This window comes from Perissodus microlepis, chromosome 7 (assembly GCF_051167445.1).
Source record: "Perissodus microlepis isolate ML-2025 ecotype Zambia chromosome 7, ASM5116744v1, whole genome shotgun sequence".
Classification (NCBI taxonomy): Eukaryota; Metazoa; Chordata; class Actinopteri; order Cichliformes; family Cichlidae; genus Perissodus; species Perissodus microlepis.
Window position 1 is genome coordinate 35,539,614 of NC_140467.1, and position 15,783 is coordinate 35,555,396.

Consider the following 15,783-nt stretch of genomic DNA (forward strand, 5'->3'; position numbering starts at 1 on the left):
ACCATCAATGTATTAAGCATTAAATATTGGTTTTTTTGTATTTACTGTGTTTCACAGGCACAAAACTGGAATGTCCTCAGGTTTTAAGTGAGATAGCCTGTTGTCACAGATCGAACATAGCAGCTAAATACAAAGGCAAATGGAATAAAATGCAAACAAACTAGCCGAATGCTACTTACTGAAATGTTAAAAAGTGGGTAGTCACAGTTGTATACTATAATCACGCTGAAATAGAGCAATATAAATCATCTCACTATTGAGTTGATTTGTAAATTAGCATGAAATAATACAAAACACCAAATTTTACTACTACACCGCTATTTTCTAACTAGAAAACCTTTTTTTGCATCCACATAGTTTATATGTAGCATAGTATTTCCCTTTAAATTGTTATCCAATAACAAAATTACCATTTAAAAAAAGATTTTAACACACTGATGATTTTTTTCTGTCAACAGACTATTGAGTCTAAGGAATTACTGATTTGGGAGGCACAAAGAAAAAAGATAATATTTCTATTGTGTAAGCTATACCTTTCTTATAAGTGAATTATTCATGAATATAAATAGCTCTTTTTATCACAAAAACTGAAACAGGGAGCACTTTGGGCCAATTTGCTACATGTGTTACATGTGCCGCAAGTAATAACTTGGAAGGATGTTCCATAGACATTGATAATGACACATTTTGATTTTGGACACCAGCATGGTAGATTTTAAGTCAAACAATCAAGATGTGATTAAAGATTAGACTTTCAGTTTTAATTCAAGAGGCTTAACAAAAGTATTGCATGAAATGTTTAGGAATTACAGGAATTACAAGTTTTATATGTAGTGCCTCATTTTCACAGAAACAAAAGAGTATGGATAATTGACCAAGAAGCATTGTTATGGCTAGGGATGGGTATCGTTTAGGTTTTATCCGATACCAGTACCAAACCGGTACTTTTGAAACGGTGCCGGTGCTTAAACGGTGCTCGAACCGGTGCTTAAAGAATGGAGAACACCCACTTTGTCCAAAACCCTCTCATGTTTAGCTGTTTTCCACTTTTTCTTTGGTCATTTTAGCCTTTTTGGCCAGGGTGAAGGGAGTATCTGCCATCAAACAAGAAGACAGCCGCATGTAACTACAACGGTGTTTGCTAGTTCACCTTACATACATTAATTTAATAACGTGGTTAGCCTACTCAACGTAAATTACACATGAACAACATGATAATTTATGGCAAAGGGGTGGGATTAAATAAGTGTATACTTCTTCCCACTCCCTTTCAACATGTAAATTAATCAGAACGGTTTTTTTTGTATGTAATTTGTATAGTATTTTTTTTTCTCTCTTATTTTCTTTTCTAAATGTACTTGTATATTGTTCACATGTTGAAATAAATTACCAATCAATCAATCAATCAAGCTACTCACGCAGAGAAGAACGGCTGCTGCTGCCATCATCATCCGTCATCATTTCTGCTACACTGGCAGGGCTAGAGGCCAGGACTCTCCTCTTCGGGTTTTTGCGGGATGTTGCTAACTCCGGGTCCGATAACAGGCAACCCACCCGCAGTAGATGTGCCGGTGTGAGGTCTCGCAGCAAGCTATCAAATACGGCGCATTTCTCGGCTTTTAACAAAATGCTATACGTCACCAGGTGTTTCATCAGATTCGAGGAGTTACCTCTTTTGCACAGTATCAGCTTAAAGCACTTGTTGCAGGCTGCTGAGTTTGCATCTTTTGCTGTGAAGTACAGCCAGACTTTTACCGCTTTGCCTTGGGCATTTTTAATCTGTAGCTCTTCTCTAAAAGAACATACGTACCTGGGCCCGCCTACTACGCTCACAAAGGTAAAATGATTGGCTAGAATCCAAAGTGTATGACATCTCAGGAAAAAAAGCACCAAAATAAAGCACCGAAATGTGCGCTGCTTTTCGGTCTGGTTACTACCGTTTATGTCAGAACCGGTACCGGTACCCATCCCTAGTTATGGCCAGCTGAAGCCTTTAATTTGTTTTTCTTCACAGAAGATGAGGAAAGAGTTGCAGAATTATTTCCTTTTGGAGAAAAAACATACCATCACAAGTGACGACCATTTTCAAGAAAGCCATCATGAATGTTAATACAGACGGTTTACTCCAAGTTGCAAACCTGGTTACAAGATGAACTGACCTTCCTCTGAACTTTGCCAGGAAATATATTATCTAAATCTAAAAGAACCTGCCCAGATCTGGAAAAAAAAACTTTTGACATATAAAATAGATCATCAGTAAAAACTAGTGAACACTTACTGACTGCTCAGAGAAGGGGAAGAATATTTTCTGAAGTGTACGGGTTTCTACTCTTTTCTCATATTTAATGTATGAAATCCAAGAGTTTCTTGATGCAAAGAAAAAGAAATGGTTCTTGAATCACCAAGCAAGTCACCTAATGTAAATCCAACAGAGAATGTCTTTCAGTTACTAACACAAAAATGAACATAAAGAGACCCACAAACAGGAAACAACTGGTGGCTACAGCAAAGTTGTGTTAGGGCATCTGACAGGAGGAAACAGCATTTAGTGATCTCCATGGGTTGTTCACTTAAGCCAGTAATTGACTGCAAAGGACTTTTAGTACATAAAATAAAATCCTTTATCAAACTCCTTTTGATTATCAAAAAAGATGAAATAATAAATGTCTCAATGGTAAATGGAATACTTATATCTATCAAAATCCCCCCGCTCGCCCCTGCGGGCGGTCTATCCTTCAAGCTCGGGTCCTCTACCAGAGGCCTGGGAGCTTGAGGGTCCTGCACAGTATCTTAGCTGTTCCTAGGACTGCGCTCTTTTGGACAGAGATCTCCGATGTTGTTCCTGGGATCTGCTGGAGCCACTCCCACTAGTTTGAGAGTCACCGCACCTAGTGCTCCGATTACCACTGGGACCACTGTTACCTTCACCCTCCACATTTTCTCGAGCTCTTCTCTGAGCCGTTGGTATTTCTCGAGCTTCTCGTGTTCCTTCTTTCTGATGTTGCTGTCATTGGGAACTGCTACATCTATCACTACGGCCGTCTTCTTCTGTTTGTTTACCACCACTATGTTGGTTAGCCATCACCATTTTGTCCATCTGTATCTGGAAGTCCCACCTCCGTTATCTGCCGGTGGTACATGGGCCGTCCTTCCATGATGGTTTGTCGCCCTCCTCCTCTTTCTTGGGTTCCTGCTGCCTGAGGTATTCACTGAGTGTGCTGTCAGTTGGGGCCATCTTCGTGATGTATTTGTGAATGTTTGTTGTCTCATCCTGGACCGTGGTGCTGACACTCACCAGTCCCCGGCCTCCTTCCTTCCGCTTAGCGTACAGCCTCAGGGTGGTGGACTCCATGCATGGTCAGGAGCTTTCTTGTCTTTATGTCAATGGCTTCTATCTCCTCCTTTGGCCAGCTTATCCCAGCCCGGCTGGGATAATAAGCACGGGCAGGGCATAGGTGTTGATAGCCCGGATCTTGTTCTTACCATTCAGCTGACTCCTCAGGACTTGCCTGACCCTCTGCAGGTACTTGGTGGTTGCAGCTTTTCTAGCGACCTCTTCATGATTCCCATTTGCCTGTGGGGTCCCCAGGTACTTGTAACTGTGCTCTATGTCTGCAATGTTTCCTTCTGGTAGCTCGATCCCCTCAGTTCTGACTACCTTCCCTCTCTTTGTTACCATCCGACTACACTTCTCCAGTCCGAATGACATTCCGATATCATTGCTGTATATCCTGGTGGTAATGATCAGTGAATCGATGTCTTGTTCACTCTTGGCATACAGCTTGATGTCATCGATGTACAGGAGGTGGCTGACAACTGTTCCATTCTGTAGTCAGTATCCGTAGCCAGTCTTGTCAATGATCTCACTGAGGAGGTTCAGGCCTATGCAGAACAGCAGTGGGGACAGAGCATCTCCTTGGTAGATCCCACACTTGATGGTGACTTGTGCTATGGGCTTGAAGTTGGCCTCTAGTGTTGTACGCCACATCTCCATTGAGTCCCTAATGAAGACTCTCAGGGTCCTGTTGATCTTGTATAGTTCTAGGCATTCCAGGATCCAGGTGTGAGGCATTGAGTCATAGGCCTTCTTGTAATCAATCCAGGCAGTGCACAGGTTGGTCAGTCTGGTCTTGCAGTCTCGGCTGATTGTTCGGTCTACCAGTAGCTGGTGTTTTGCACCTCTGGTATTCTTGCCCATCCCTTCCTGTGCCCCACTCATGTATTGACCCATGTGGCTCATATTCCTAGCTGCTATGATGCCTGACAGGAGCTTCCACGTGGTGCTGAGGCAGGTTATTGGTTGGTAGCTAGAGGGGACCAGTCCCTTCTGGGGGTCCTTGAGGATTAGGACTGTCCAGCCTTCGGTTATCCATTCTGGGTGTCTCTCATCAACTAGCAGGTGGTTTATTTGTGCTGCCAGATGCTTGTGGAGTGCAGTCAGCTTCTTTAGCCAGTAGGTGTGAACCATGTCGGGGCCCGGTGCTGTCCAACTCTTCATATTGGAGACCCTTTCTTGGATGTCTGCCACTGTGATGGTTACTGGACCCTGTTCAGGGAGGTTGCTGTGGTCTGCCCTCAGATCCACTAGCCACTGAGCATGGGTTGCGTCCTTCTCCCATATGCTCTTCCAGTACTGTTCCGTCTCCAGCCTTGGTGGTGCTGTTCTCATATTGTTCCCCTGCCACTGAGAGTACACCATGGCTGGTTCTGTGGAGAACAGCTGGTTTATTCTCCTTCCTTTGATCTCTCTGGTGTACCTCTTCAAGCGGCTGGCCAAGGCTGTGAGTCGTTGCTTGACAGTTTCCAAGGCCTCAGGTATGGACAGCTTCCTGTACTTCTTAGGCACCTTCTTTATCGCATCTTTCTGCAACTCCAATTGGCTAACCTCCCTCCGTGCTACCTTGATCTTAGCCTCTAGCCTCCTTCTCCATGGAGGGTACTGCCCCTTGTGGCTGTTTAACTTGTAGCCAAGCATCTCACTGATCACTGCTGCCGCATTGTATTGTGTTGCTGTAGGTATCGTCCGTAGTGCTGCATTAACATCATCTAGCAGACCTTGTGAGGGTACTATATATATATATATATATATATATATATATATATATATATATATATATATATATATAGATAGATAGATAGATAGATAGATAGATAGATAGAGATAGATATGAAACACACACACATTAAAAAGTGTTCTAAACGAGCAAGGTTGGGAAAGGGTTTAAAGTGAAAGGGGAATGAGGCTAGTAATCCACTGAGTGCCTGTAATGTAATGAATCAGCCCCACTTAGTGAAGTCCATTTGAGGAGGAACACTCTATAGAAAGTAAGTGGGGAGGTGGTTCTACTGGTCTACTGGCATATTGGAAGGAAAGTGTGTTATGGAAATGAAACTTTGTGAATGTACAAACATTGGTAACTACAGCATTACCAGACCAGATAAACAGGGACTCACATTTCAATGTGACTACAACTTTCTGCAGTTGCTAACTGTAATGATCCACTGCATCAAATGCATTATAGTAAAGCCCAAATATGTATGTATGTATTTATTTATCTGAAACAAAGCTGGTGTAAATGTTTTCAGAGGGGCTCAGAATGCCCTAATCCTTTGCTCACATACAACACACACACACACACACACACACACACACTCAAACACGCTGTTTTTTTTTTTTTTTTCTTCTCAGCCTGCACTTATCTGCATTTCTAAAACAAATTCTTCTCTGACATTACATCAAGAATGATGCCTATTTTTTACATGCATATTGGAGACATAGTTATTGACCTGGTCATTCAAAACCGTCTTTTTTAAATTATTATTATAATTTTAATCTGCATTGGTAGCAATACAGTTTACATAATGCATTATCATTTGAGGTGTCATACCGTTAGTTTTTTCACAGTCAGTCATTTTTTAGGACTTTTCTTCTTCTTCTTCTTCATCTTATTAATAATAATAATCATAATCATAATCATAATAATATCATTTTATTATTATAATTACTTTATTATTAAAAACCAGGTTGGTCTGCCTGAATTGTAATATCTATCCTGCCCAGTATGACTTGTACTGTATTACAGTCCTACAAAACAGTAGTTGCATACTGTGGAACAACCAATTTTCTGTGAGTGTGTGCAATGTTTTTATTTCAGTTGCTTCAAAGATGGAGACCTGGTCTTTGACCACTCGCAAACAGTTGAGTGACTGTAGAGTATCAAAACAGTGGTAGAACAGTAACATGACAGACTCTGCCTGTTCTCTGTCTGCTAGCAGTTTACAATTGAATGGGTTCAATTTGGAAATCACATGCGCATGTTTGTTATAATGTGGTAATTAACTGTGCTAAGTTGTCAAAAATTGCAAATCTGTTTCCATTTGCATACACAGAAATTCACATTGAATAGAAATTTCTATTAACTACTGACATTGAGAGTTCAGTGAGAATCACATAGATCTGAAAGAGAAATTGAGAAGTAGTGATGTTATTTTTGCAGATTTTCAATTTAGCTGTGAAATGACACAGGTACTTGGTAACTTTGCGTTTACAAAAATAAAACCTAGAATACAGTCTGATGACAACCAGTTGAGTCGAGTCGAGGGCACAACTGTCAAGTAGTATTATTTACAAACCTTTGCCAATTTGTCTAAGAGTGATTGCAGTCACACTGAGCTGGATCAAAATTGTTTGGAGACAGGTTACATCCCACCAGGGGATCTGTTAATTGTCGCTAGTTGTACTTGCCAACACCAAAAAAAAAGTAATAGCAATCCCCAGGCAACCGCATTTTTTTCTTAGTCGCATGGAGATTGTCATAGTATTTTTACTCTAAAGTGACGGTGCCAAGATGAATTTTTTAAGAAGTGTCTCCCTCCTGTAAATGACATTTTTGTCAAGCACAGGTTTATATCATGTTCTTAAGATCTGGTTCCCATCACTGGAACAAGTTAAAAATAAAACATCAAGAATCTGAATGAAAGTACAGTTATGACACTTGCTCTGCTTCCAGCACCTCAGAGAGAGGGGTTGTATTATTCATGTCTTCCGTGTTGTTGAGGTATCATGTAGCTGAAGTTGTGTGTTTCTTATTGCCTCTGTGTACAGATCTGATGATCTTTCGCTCTGTCAGGCTGGGGTGTTTAATCCAGGTCAGCTGCCATCCTAAGCTGCTGTTTTCATGGCTTGTTGGAAAACTCTTAATTGGTGAATAAGTGTGTGAGCTAAAGTTAGGGAGACAGTGTCGCAAGAGTCTCATCTGTTTGTCTGGCACTGTGTTAAGGTTTGTGGGGGGAACACAAGACCAGACACATGGCCAAATGTGATGAGTGCTTCTGGCTCTGACATGGCACTAGAGAGATCACAGACCCCATGTTTTCCAGCTATGTTTTCCCAAAGGCTGAGCACAAAACCACCCAGCTTTTTGTCTTATATAGATATGTGTCTATCACTACAAATCCAGAGCTTCTTATTCTTGTGACAGTCAATAAGCAATTCATTACAACTTGCGGGTTTGGAACGTACTATGACTTAACTTAAGATGCTTCTCAAATCCATAAACATCAGTTGTTGTAGAACACGTTTCAAAGAGTCTTTGTAGCCAGTAGGTTTTGGTCAAGTGAAGGCTCAGGTGGTCACCATGTGAGAATGATTACAAAGAGGTAGCAGTGAGCTTTCAAACTAACTGAGTTATAGGCTTTGAGTCACACAGGCACAATGAAATGTAGTGTAACAAATTACATGCTTCAGAAAATTTAACATTTAAAAGTATGTAATATTAATTCAAAAATTAAACAGCTGTGGCTGTTGTGACTTGTGTTCATAAAAGCTACCCTTTTTTAAATGTTTGAAGTGCCAGAAAAGATTTATTCTTAAATTGGCTGAAGGTCCAATAACATTAGCAGGTCATATCCAGGATTAATAAAAGGAGAAATATTTCAGTTGACAGATATAATTTCATTTTCTGTTTTGTGATACAGATAAATAAGAATTTGTTTTGAAGCTATATGGCTAATTATTTTTCTCTCTTTTTTCTCTTTTCTTCCATTCTCTTTCCTTTGTTTCTTCCACTCTCCTGTAATCATTCCATATGTCTTCTACCTCTATCACCCCTTCTGTTCTTACCAAACAGGTCCCTCATCAAATGGGTGCACTGACCTTCTACCGTTATGAACAGCCTATTGTAGACTACTGCCAGGCCCATCAACCCTTGCGGCTAAACATGGGTTATGAGGGACCCCCACAGGGCTTGGAGGGCCTGGAGGACCTTGGGCCATGTGATAGAGGCACTATACAGACAGTGGCACTGCCAGCAGTGCCCTCTGCTGCCAGCATGGGTGCCCCTGTTCCAGGACCTCGCTCTCCTCCATCGACCCTCAGACCACCAACTGAGGGTCCCGGCAGCAGTCCTTTTCCTACTTCTGAGCGCACTGGCACACTCAAATTTGGACGCTAGTGAGCATGGTTAGAAGTGGGGCAAGGGCCTCTCATTCACCATGACTTTGAAATGAAGGGGCAGGCGAGCTGGTTATTCAGTGGGGCCTTGTTCTTAGAACATCGGTATGTGAACTAGAGGACAAAATTTTCAAATTATGCCTGGAGGCATTTATCATCTGAAACACACAGTCTCAACCATATACAGTAGGGTGAGACATTCTTGCTGATCATTTTGTTTTTCTTTTCCAAAACAACTCATAGAAAAAAAAGGGTCCCTGACTCAAGGGAGGTTAATTCAGCATATGCCACAAAGAATTACCTTATTTCCAAATCTGATCTTTGTCATATCCCATATCAGCATCATGGGGCATCTGTTCACAGCAGCAGCAGCCAGCTTACTCTGAGTCAGGAGTGAAAGGGAAAGTGCAATAAACACAAGTTTTCATTCACGACAAGTGAGGGCAGTAACATCAAAGATCGAAGAGATAGAGCATATGAAGAGCAGAAGGCTTCTTACTGTGATTAACATTACAATTTCTACTCACTAGCTATTAAGAAAGTTAACATATATAATTTCATTAATTACATAAATATTTTGTTTCTTTGAGTGTCATATTTTGTACTGAATTACATTAATGTGCATGTTAAACCAAAGAGTTTACTAATATTTTTTCTTTCTTTTTGCACATAAGGTACTTTAACTAAGGAGATTTTTAAATGTCAGATGTTCCACTGAACTAGCCTCTGCCAGTTCACATTTATAATTACCACTAGATCCCCTGATGATTTCGAATGGACTAGAATTGTCTTAAAGAAATATAATAATCAAGGGGGTCATCATGTTGAAAGGTTATGAACGTATTTATCATAATGAGGTATCACACCTGGCACTCCCAACGTCAGCTCAAGTCAGTTCTTGTGATCTTAGTGTTGCTATGAAAAACATAATTCAAAGCAGCATAAACTGTATGTTCCATAAATGTATTAAATATATAAAGACCCTTTACACAGATGAACAACAAGTCATTGTACCGTATATGACTATATCCCAGCTGAATAATCCACTATGCTTTAAAAAAAAAAGGCAATCATGGAAAAACTAAAATAAGAACATTTGAATGAAATGTATTGTACATATTATTGAAAAGGTCTACTTCACTGAAGGTCAAACCACTCTCACTGCCCCAAACAGTCATTTGAAACATTGTTGAGTCAATGTTTGACTTTCATTAACTGGACTACTTGAAGAGCACCATCTTGCTGGGTTGGCCAGGCTTATTCCATGTGCTCTTCCACCACAGAGAATAATGGTGCCTAGTGGTGGCATGCTGAACCAGCACGTTGACTTCTCTTTGACCTGCATATGATCCCACAGACTATACAGGAGGTATTGCCTGACATCTCAATTTTTTCCAGAAAGTGAGCCGAAATTAAGGAATGTTTTCTTTTTTTTCTTTTTTTTCTTTTTCCTAATCAGTAAACCTTTGGCCACCGTGTTGAGCACTGCTGCTCGTTGACTTATGGAGCTGTTGAGGATTTCAGATACGGCTTGCATGGCCTGTCAAACAATGTCCTCAGTTTAACTCAAGCAGTGCACCAGTTTCCTACATGTCAGTGGTCATACTCTAGGGAGCTGTGGAACTTACGCTTGCTCTTCCTACAGAGAGACTGATTGATCCACACATGAAACTGCAAGGGGCCAACATTTCCCAAGAAAGATGATGCATATTCAAACAAATATGCATTGTTTTTGTTTTATTTTGTTTTGGTATTATATTTTTTTGCTTGAAAATTTTTGAGGTGTTCAAAGATGATGTCAAGAAATTCTATAAGACGAATAAAAGGACAAAATCAAATAGAACTTATTTATGATGTAAATAATGAGTCTTTAAAGATTAAAAAAAAGGTATGAACTTCATTTCTTCTGAAACACAAACTGCTTGTGAACAGAAGAGGAGCCTTATTCACTTTCCAGTGGGAATATATTACTAAGATGACTTGGTGAGGAGGTTCCTACTGTAATGCTCTCGTTGTTTCAATGATAAGTATTTTTCTATCTGCTCCCGTCACTATTCTACCACTCTACCATTAAAAACAAAATATGTTACTGACATTATTTCTCAAATCCAGTCATTTTACTCAATAACGCGAAGAGGGGAAGATTCTGAGCCCTGTTATTGTGATGTACTTCAAGCGCCAAACTTGACAGAGATTCATATTTCCTGTTCTGCCATCAGGCATGTTGGAGAAGCCATCTCACAGGTGGTAATCAAATAACGTGTTGTTAGTTACATCCATTCCTCTTGTTCAAGAATTTTAACACTATCAGCCATTTCAAGGTCTACTCGGGGAGAAGTGTGCTTTTCTTTATACCAAGAGTTTAACTTGTGAAGGATGTTCTTTATAATGTGCCATTATTTTGTTAAATGTTTTATCAAAAAACAAAACAAAAAAAAAAAACAACTGACCCGAAATGCTTCATGATATCACAACTAAGAAGGGTTCGGTCCCTTCATGTACAGGACATTGCATTAAAAAAAAAAGCAGTTGATTCGCTCAGTACGGTTGCTTAATAGTGATGGTGGAGTTTACTTTGTAATAGCAGCTGTGCCAATGTCTTTATAATGGGAGCTCTCTCAATTCTATCCATGTATTGTCCTGCCTTGCTGTATATCACCCCTGATAACTCCTTGGCCTGAATTTCATGTCTGCTGCTTGGTGACTCGGGTGAACCTGTTTAACAATGTTCTATTTCTGTCTGCATGCTGATATTTTAGGAAACTGTGCCCATTTAGGGAGGAGCACTGAACCAGACACAAACAGTACGGGAGATAATTCCTGTCCGGAGTGCCCTAGAACCGGCAGCACATGTCATGGACAACTTCACTGTTTTTAAAGCATCTTGTTTGCTGACCCATTCATGCCCTTGTCTCGATTAAAGTAGAATTCCCTGGCACTGTAGGCTGTTAAATAGAGAAATAGGTTTGTGTCGAGCACTCACACCTGGGACAGGCATTCCCTTTAATAGTTTCCTGTTAAGCCTAGTACCCTACGCATACTAATTAATGCAGGTTTCAGAACAGTGATTATAGTTGATTTCAGTCTGAACATAAAGATCAAAGCTTCTTTGCCCTCATGTGTAATTAGAAAATGCAAATACCATCTTTGTATATCCACAATTAAATCAGCTACTAATAAATGATCAATTGATCATGACTACCTCCCAGATAAAATCAGATATGTTCAGCGGAATGTTTGAATTCTGCTGCCAGTAATTATTCAGTCTTTTGTCCATTTATTTTGCCATCAGAGAGCTGGAAGCACAAGCAGTGCATGCTAATGATGCATGTTTGAGCTGAACTCCAGGACCGTCTGTGCTAGCCCCCCTATGCCAGTAGGCTTTGTTTTCTCTTCTGCTTCGTTTGTTTATGGGTTTATACTACCTGAGTTCCCCAGTCCCTGTCACTCTTTGTGTTCGGGCTCAACTCCCCATTGGGAAAAGTTTTGTTTTTCTTTTTTTCAAATTTCGCCTTTTTTTCTTCTTGCTTTGGGTGGGGTGAATAAAGGTCTGAAGAACTGCAGTAAAAAACTTTTACATTTCAGTGTTTATGCTTAGAGGAAAAGCTAAACGCACATCTCCAAGGGGACAGGAAAAGCAGGGGAGAAGAGAAGGGTAGACAGAGAAACTGTTTAATAGGGAGAACATAGAGGGACAAATGGGTAAGTGCGAGGACATTTTATTCTGTTACAAGGAAAGCATTGTGATATATTTTGAATGCTCCAGGGCAGCTTTGTTTCCACTGCAAGAAATGACACAAACAGCTTCAGCCATGCTCTCACACTTGCAACACACATCCAGTCTGTACTCTGTAGAGGCACATATGGCACACAGATTAAGCTACGACATATTTGCATCCTCTGAACTGTATGTATTATGCATGCGCTCATACAAAGATGCACTTTATCTGAAAAGGAATTGTCATTTACACTATTACCAGTAATCCACTTCTTAGTCTTTGCTGGAGAAACAATCACAGACGGAGATGTACAAACACATAAAAAGACACATGTGCTTAATAAAAGGATAATATAGGTACAGCAGGGTTTGACACCCCCATTCCAGTTCATCAAACGGTACAGTGGACTCTAATCCATTATCTGATAAATGGATTTGAAAATTTAATTCCAAGCCAGAGATGGCTTTGTAGCTTTCCTTCCTCTGCCATATATTTGTGTCTTTCTAGTAAGCAGCACTGGGACGTTCCCATATAGCACACACTCACTCCAAAAACAAAAATAGGATAAAAACAAAAAAATTTAAATAAAGAAAGAAAAAAAAAGACAAATGGTAATATTCCTCATTTGCAATTTCTAGATTTGCGTTCCTGTTATTGTTACTCTGTCATTAGTGTTTATACAGAATCAATAACTTCTGTGATGCAAAAGAGAGACTGGAAGTGTTGCTAGCGATTTAGCTTCCCCGCATGTACCCAGAGGGCCTCTGTGTGTGCACGCGTGTGTGTGGGTTTGTGTATCTATAGCAGCACCTACTCCTCTACCTCCTCTGAACCAGCATTACCATTACTGATGTTCAGGCCAGCCCGGTCCCCATTGATTGTTATTGTTCCATTCTCTTTTACATTAGCAAGAAGTCTTTAACCTATGACCTACATTGTCCTAACTCTGTTTTTCTACCATTGCTCATGTCAGCGGGGACACAGAAAAGGAAGACATGATCATTAACCTCTGTTGGGGAAACACACTTTTTCGTTTGTCTGACAAAGCCTGTTTACACCCCTAATTGGATTTAATGTTGGCACTGCAGAGAGCGTGTTTTTTATTTAAATGTGCTGCATTCTTCGCTTTCAGTTAACAGTGCAATGAGAAAGCAAGAAGGAGGAGCTCGAAAGAAAGCAATATCATAATTAGTCTTTGTGTTCCTTGCAGGCCCAAGTCCTTTCCCATGTTTTTTTGTTGCCTCTTAAAATACTTTCCATATAAATCTTTTCATTCCCACTGTCTCCCCCTCATTCATATCCTGCAGACAGCTTCAACTTCTGTAGGTTGTAAATATGCTCTGCATTGTTTTCTTTGGTAGTTGGTTTGTTGTTGATTTTTTTTTTCCTTTTTCTTTTTTTTTTCTTTTTAATTTCCTTTTTTACTGTAATCAGACCTAAAGCATTTTTGTGGAGACCTGGTCCAAGCGCAAAAATATGGCTCTTATTTGAGTATATTATTGTCAGATAATGTTTTGTAAAAATTTTGATGATGAATAAACATCTAAAGATGGAAACTGTGTTGTCCTTTTTATAATTCAATTGTAGCTTGTAGTTAATAGATTACTTTACCCGTCTTACCTATTAGCAAGAGTTCACCAGTTATGGCCAGTGCTAGTCAGCCTGCAGAGACAGAACAATGGTATAACATTTTCTTTTGAAAGAAGTTTTAAATTTCGGGCCTTCAAGAGGAGCAAAACTGAGAGCCTTGCGTGGCTGGCGTCTGTACTTGGAACCTTTACTATTGCAGTTTTTGATGTAAATTGTTGATAATATCCACTGGAAACACTGATGGCAAAATAAAAATTTCTCATCGATTCAGGTATGTTTCTAATTTTTTTACAGTGACTCATCCTAAGTCTTTAGGAAGGGGCCCATTTTTAAACAACTGCTATTTCTTTCAAGCGTGTAAGCATCCTTACTTTGCTCACATTTCCCTGTAATGTAAAGATTTCCCCAGAAAATAGTGTCATGGCTTTCTCCATCTTTCATCTCAGTTGGCAAGAAATTTAAATTCATACTCAAACTTCTAAACATCAATCTAATCTGGACTTTTCACCACATGCAGGATTGCAATCACAGAGTCCTAAGAGGGGGGACAGAATCACTCTCAGCAGGCTTTGGCAGCCTGGGGTTTCCTCAAAATAGCAACACACTTCACAGAGACTACCATAAAAACAGACTATAATAACAATATGAGACACATTGTGATCTGCGATCACATGGTGACAATACCCTCGTGATGTGTGAGATTGTCACAAAGTGTGTCATCCCTTGTGTACAACATACTGGTGTTTTTTGAAACCTCTCAAGATGCAGAGACAATGCTTGTGGCAGGCTCATCAGTGGTGTACTTACCAAGACGTATAGGTGTAAGAAATGGAATAACGTAGTTCGAAATAAATTGTGCATCAAGTTTGACTTAAAGCATGATGTATAAAAGTATGCATACCTTAAAGCAATGCAAAGTCAGCAACCTACATTTTAAAGTTGCTGTTTATTTTACAAACTTTTCAGAGACTGTGTTGGTGTACAAGTGATCATAAAGTCAACTTGATGAATGCAGCTGACATGTTCAAAGTGAACCAAATACCCGTGGCAAAGGAGCACTGCCAGTGTCACAGAGATGGGAGATCTGTTTGCTCCAGCCTGCTGTCAGTTCAGATGCACACATCATGCTATCACTGCCTTGGAGGAACATGACAGGCCCACTCACAGTCCAGCTCACTGTGGTTTTCAGGACATGGGGTCTTGCTATCTTTTACTTTTTCTTCTCCAATGATTGCACACCCTTTGGTATAACATCAACACAAATAAGAGGAAATTACGCTGCATTTATTCACAAAATTTAAACCTGCATTCAGATGACCGTAATCTTCGCTAATTGCTGATAGATGTAGATAACAGATCTGCTACATTTTTTGGTAAAAGAAAAAAAAAGTCACTGCACCTTTCCACTCTCTTCGTTAGCTTCTAGGCTTCAGGAGGCAAGCAGGTTTGTCAGCTGTCAAGCTAGCCCAACATAGTGTCAGGATTTCTGCTCATCCTGTCCCTCAACACAGGAATCAACTGAGGTAATGTCCCAGGGTTGCTACTGTTCACACTTGGATTTGAGGGCACACACAGCTAAAGCTTGCTAGTTCTGTTTGTTCATGACACAATCATGATTGGTTTGAAGTACTATGTCATAAAATGGCCATGACTAGGTTGAGTCAGGAAAATAACACGTCAGTTATAATCTTGACAAAAACCAAAGATCCCAGAATGAAGGCTTGGTATGTCAAAATATTCCTCGGCCTGTAATACATTGTCTAATGAGAGCATCTAACCAGATACTATGTATGGGAGCTGCACTTTCATCAATTACAAGGCTCTTCTGAGGGTCATGATGAAAACCCAGCTAATTAGTAGGTGTGGGGGTCTCTCCTGGGAATTCACAATTCACAGATTAATAGATTGTGTGTCTGAAAAGTCCAGTGGATTTGTGCTGCAACCTTTTAGCAAAAATGTATTTGTAGAGTTTCTTTCAGACCAAGCCTACATAACAGACACACACACAAAGGTAATTAGGTA

At 40.1% G+C, this 15,783-nt stretch overlaps 1 protein-coding gene across 2 annotated transcripts in view; it reads left to right on the forward strand.

Moving 5' to 3' along the window:
- Positions 1 to 13,727, forward strand: part of LOC146383516 (leucine-rich repeat transmembrane neuronal protein 4) — a 102,188-nt gene extending 88,461 nt beyond the window's left edge. The window contains exon 3 of one of the 2 annotated variants that reach the window (XR_014800766.1): positions 8,130 to 8,214. Coding sequence is in view for 1 of the 2 variants with exons in the window: in XM_084934805.1 (XP_084790931.1) it covers positions 8,130 to 8,453 (324 nt within the window). In the remaining variant the exon portion in view is untranslated. Of the gene's footprint in view, positions 1 to 8,129 lie in introns of both variants that reach the window. The other variant, XM_084934805.1, reaches the window with a different exon arrangement.
- The last annotated feature ends 2,056 nt before the right edge of the window (positions 13,728 to 15,783 follow it).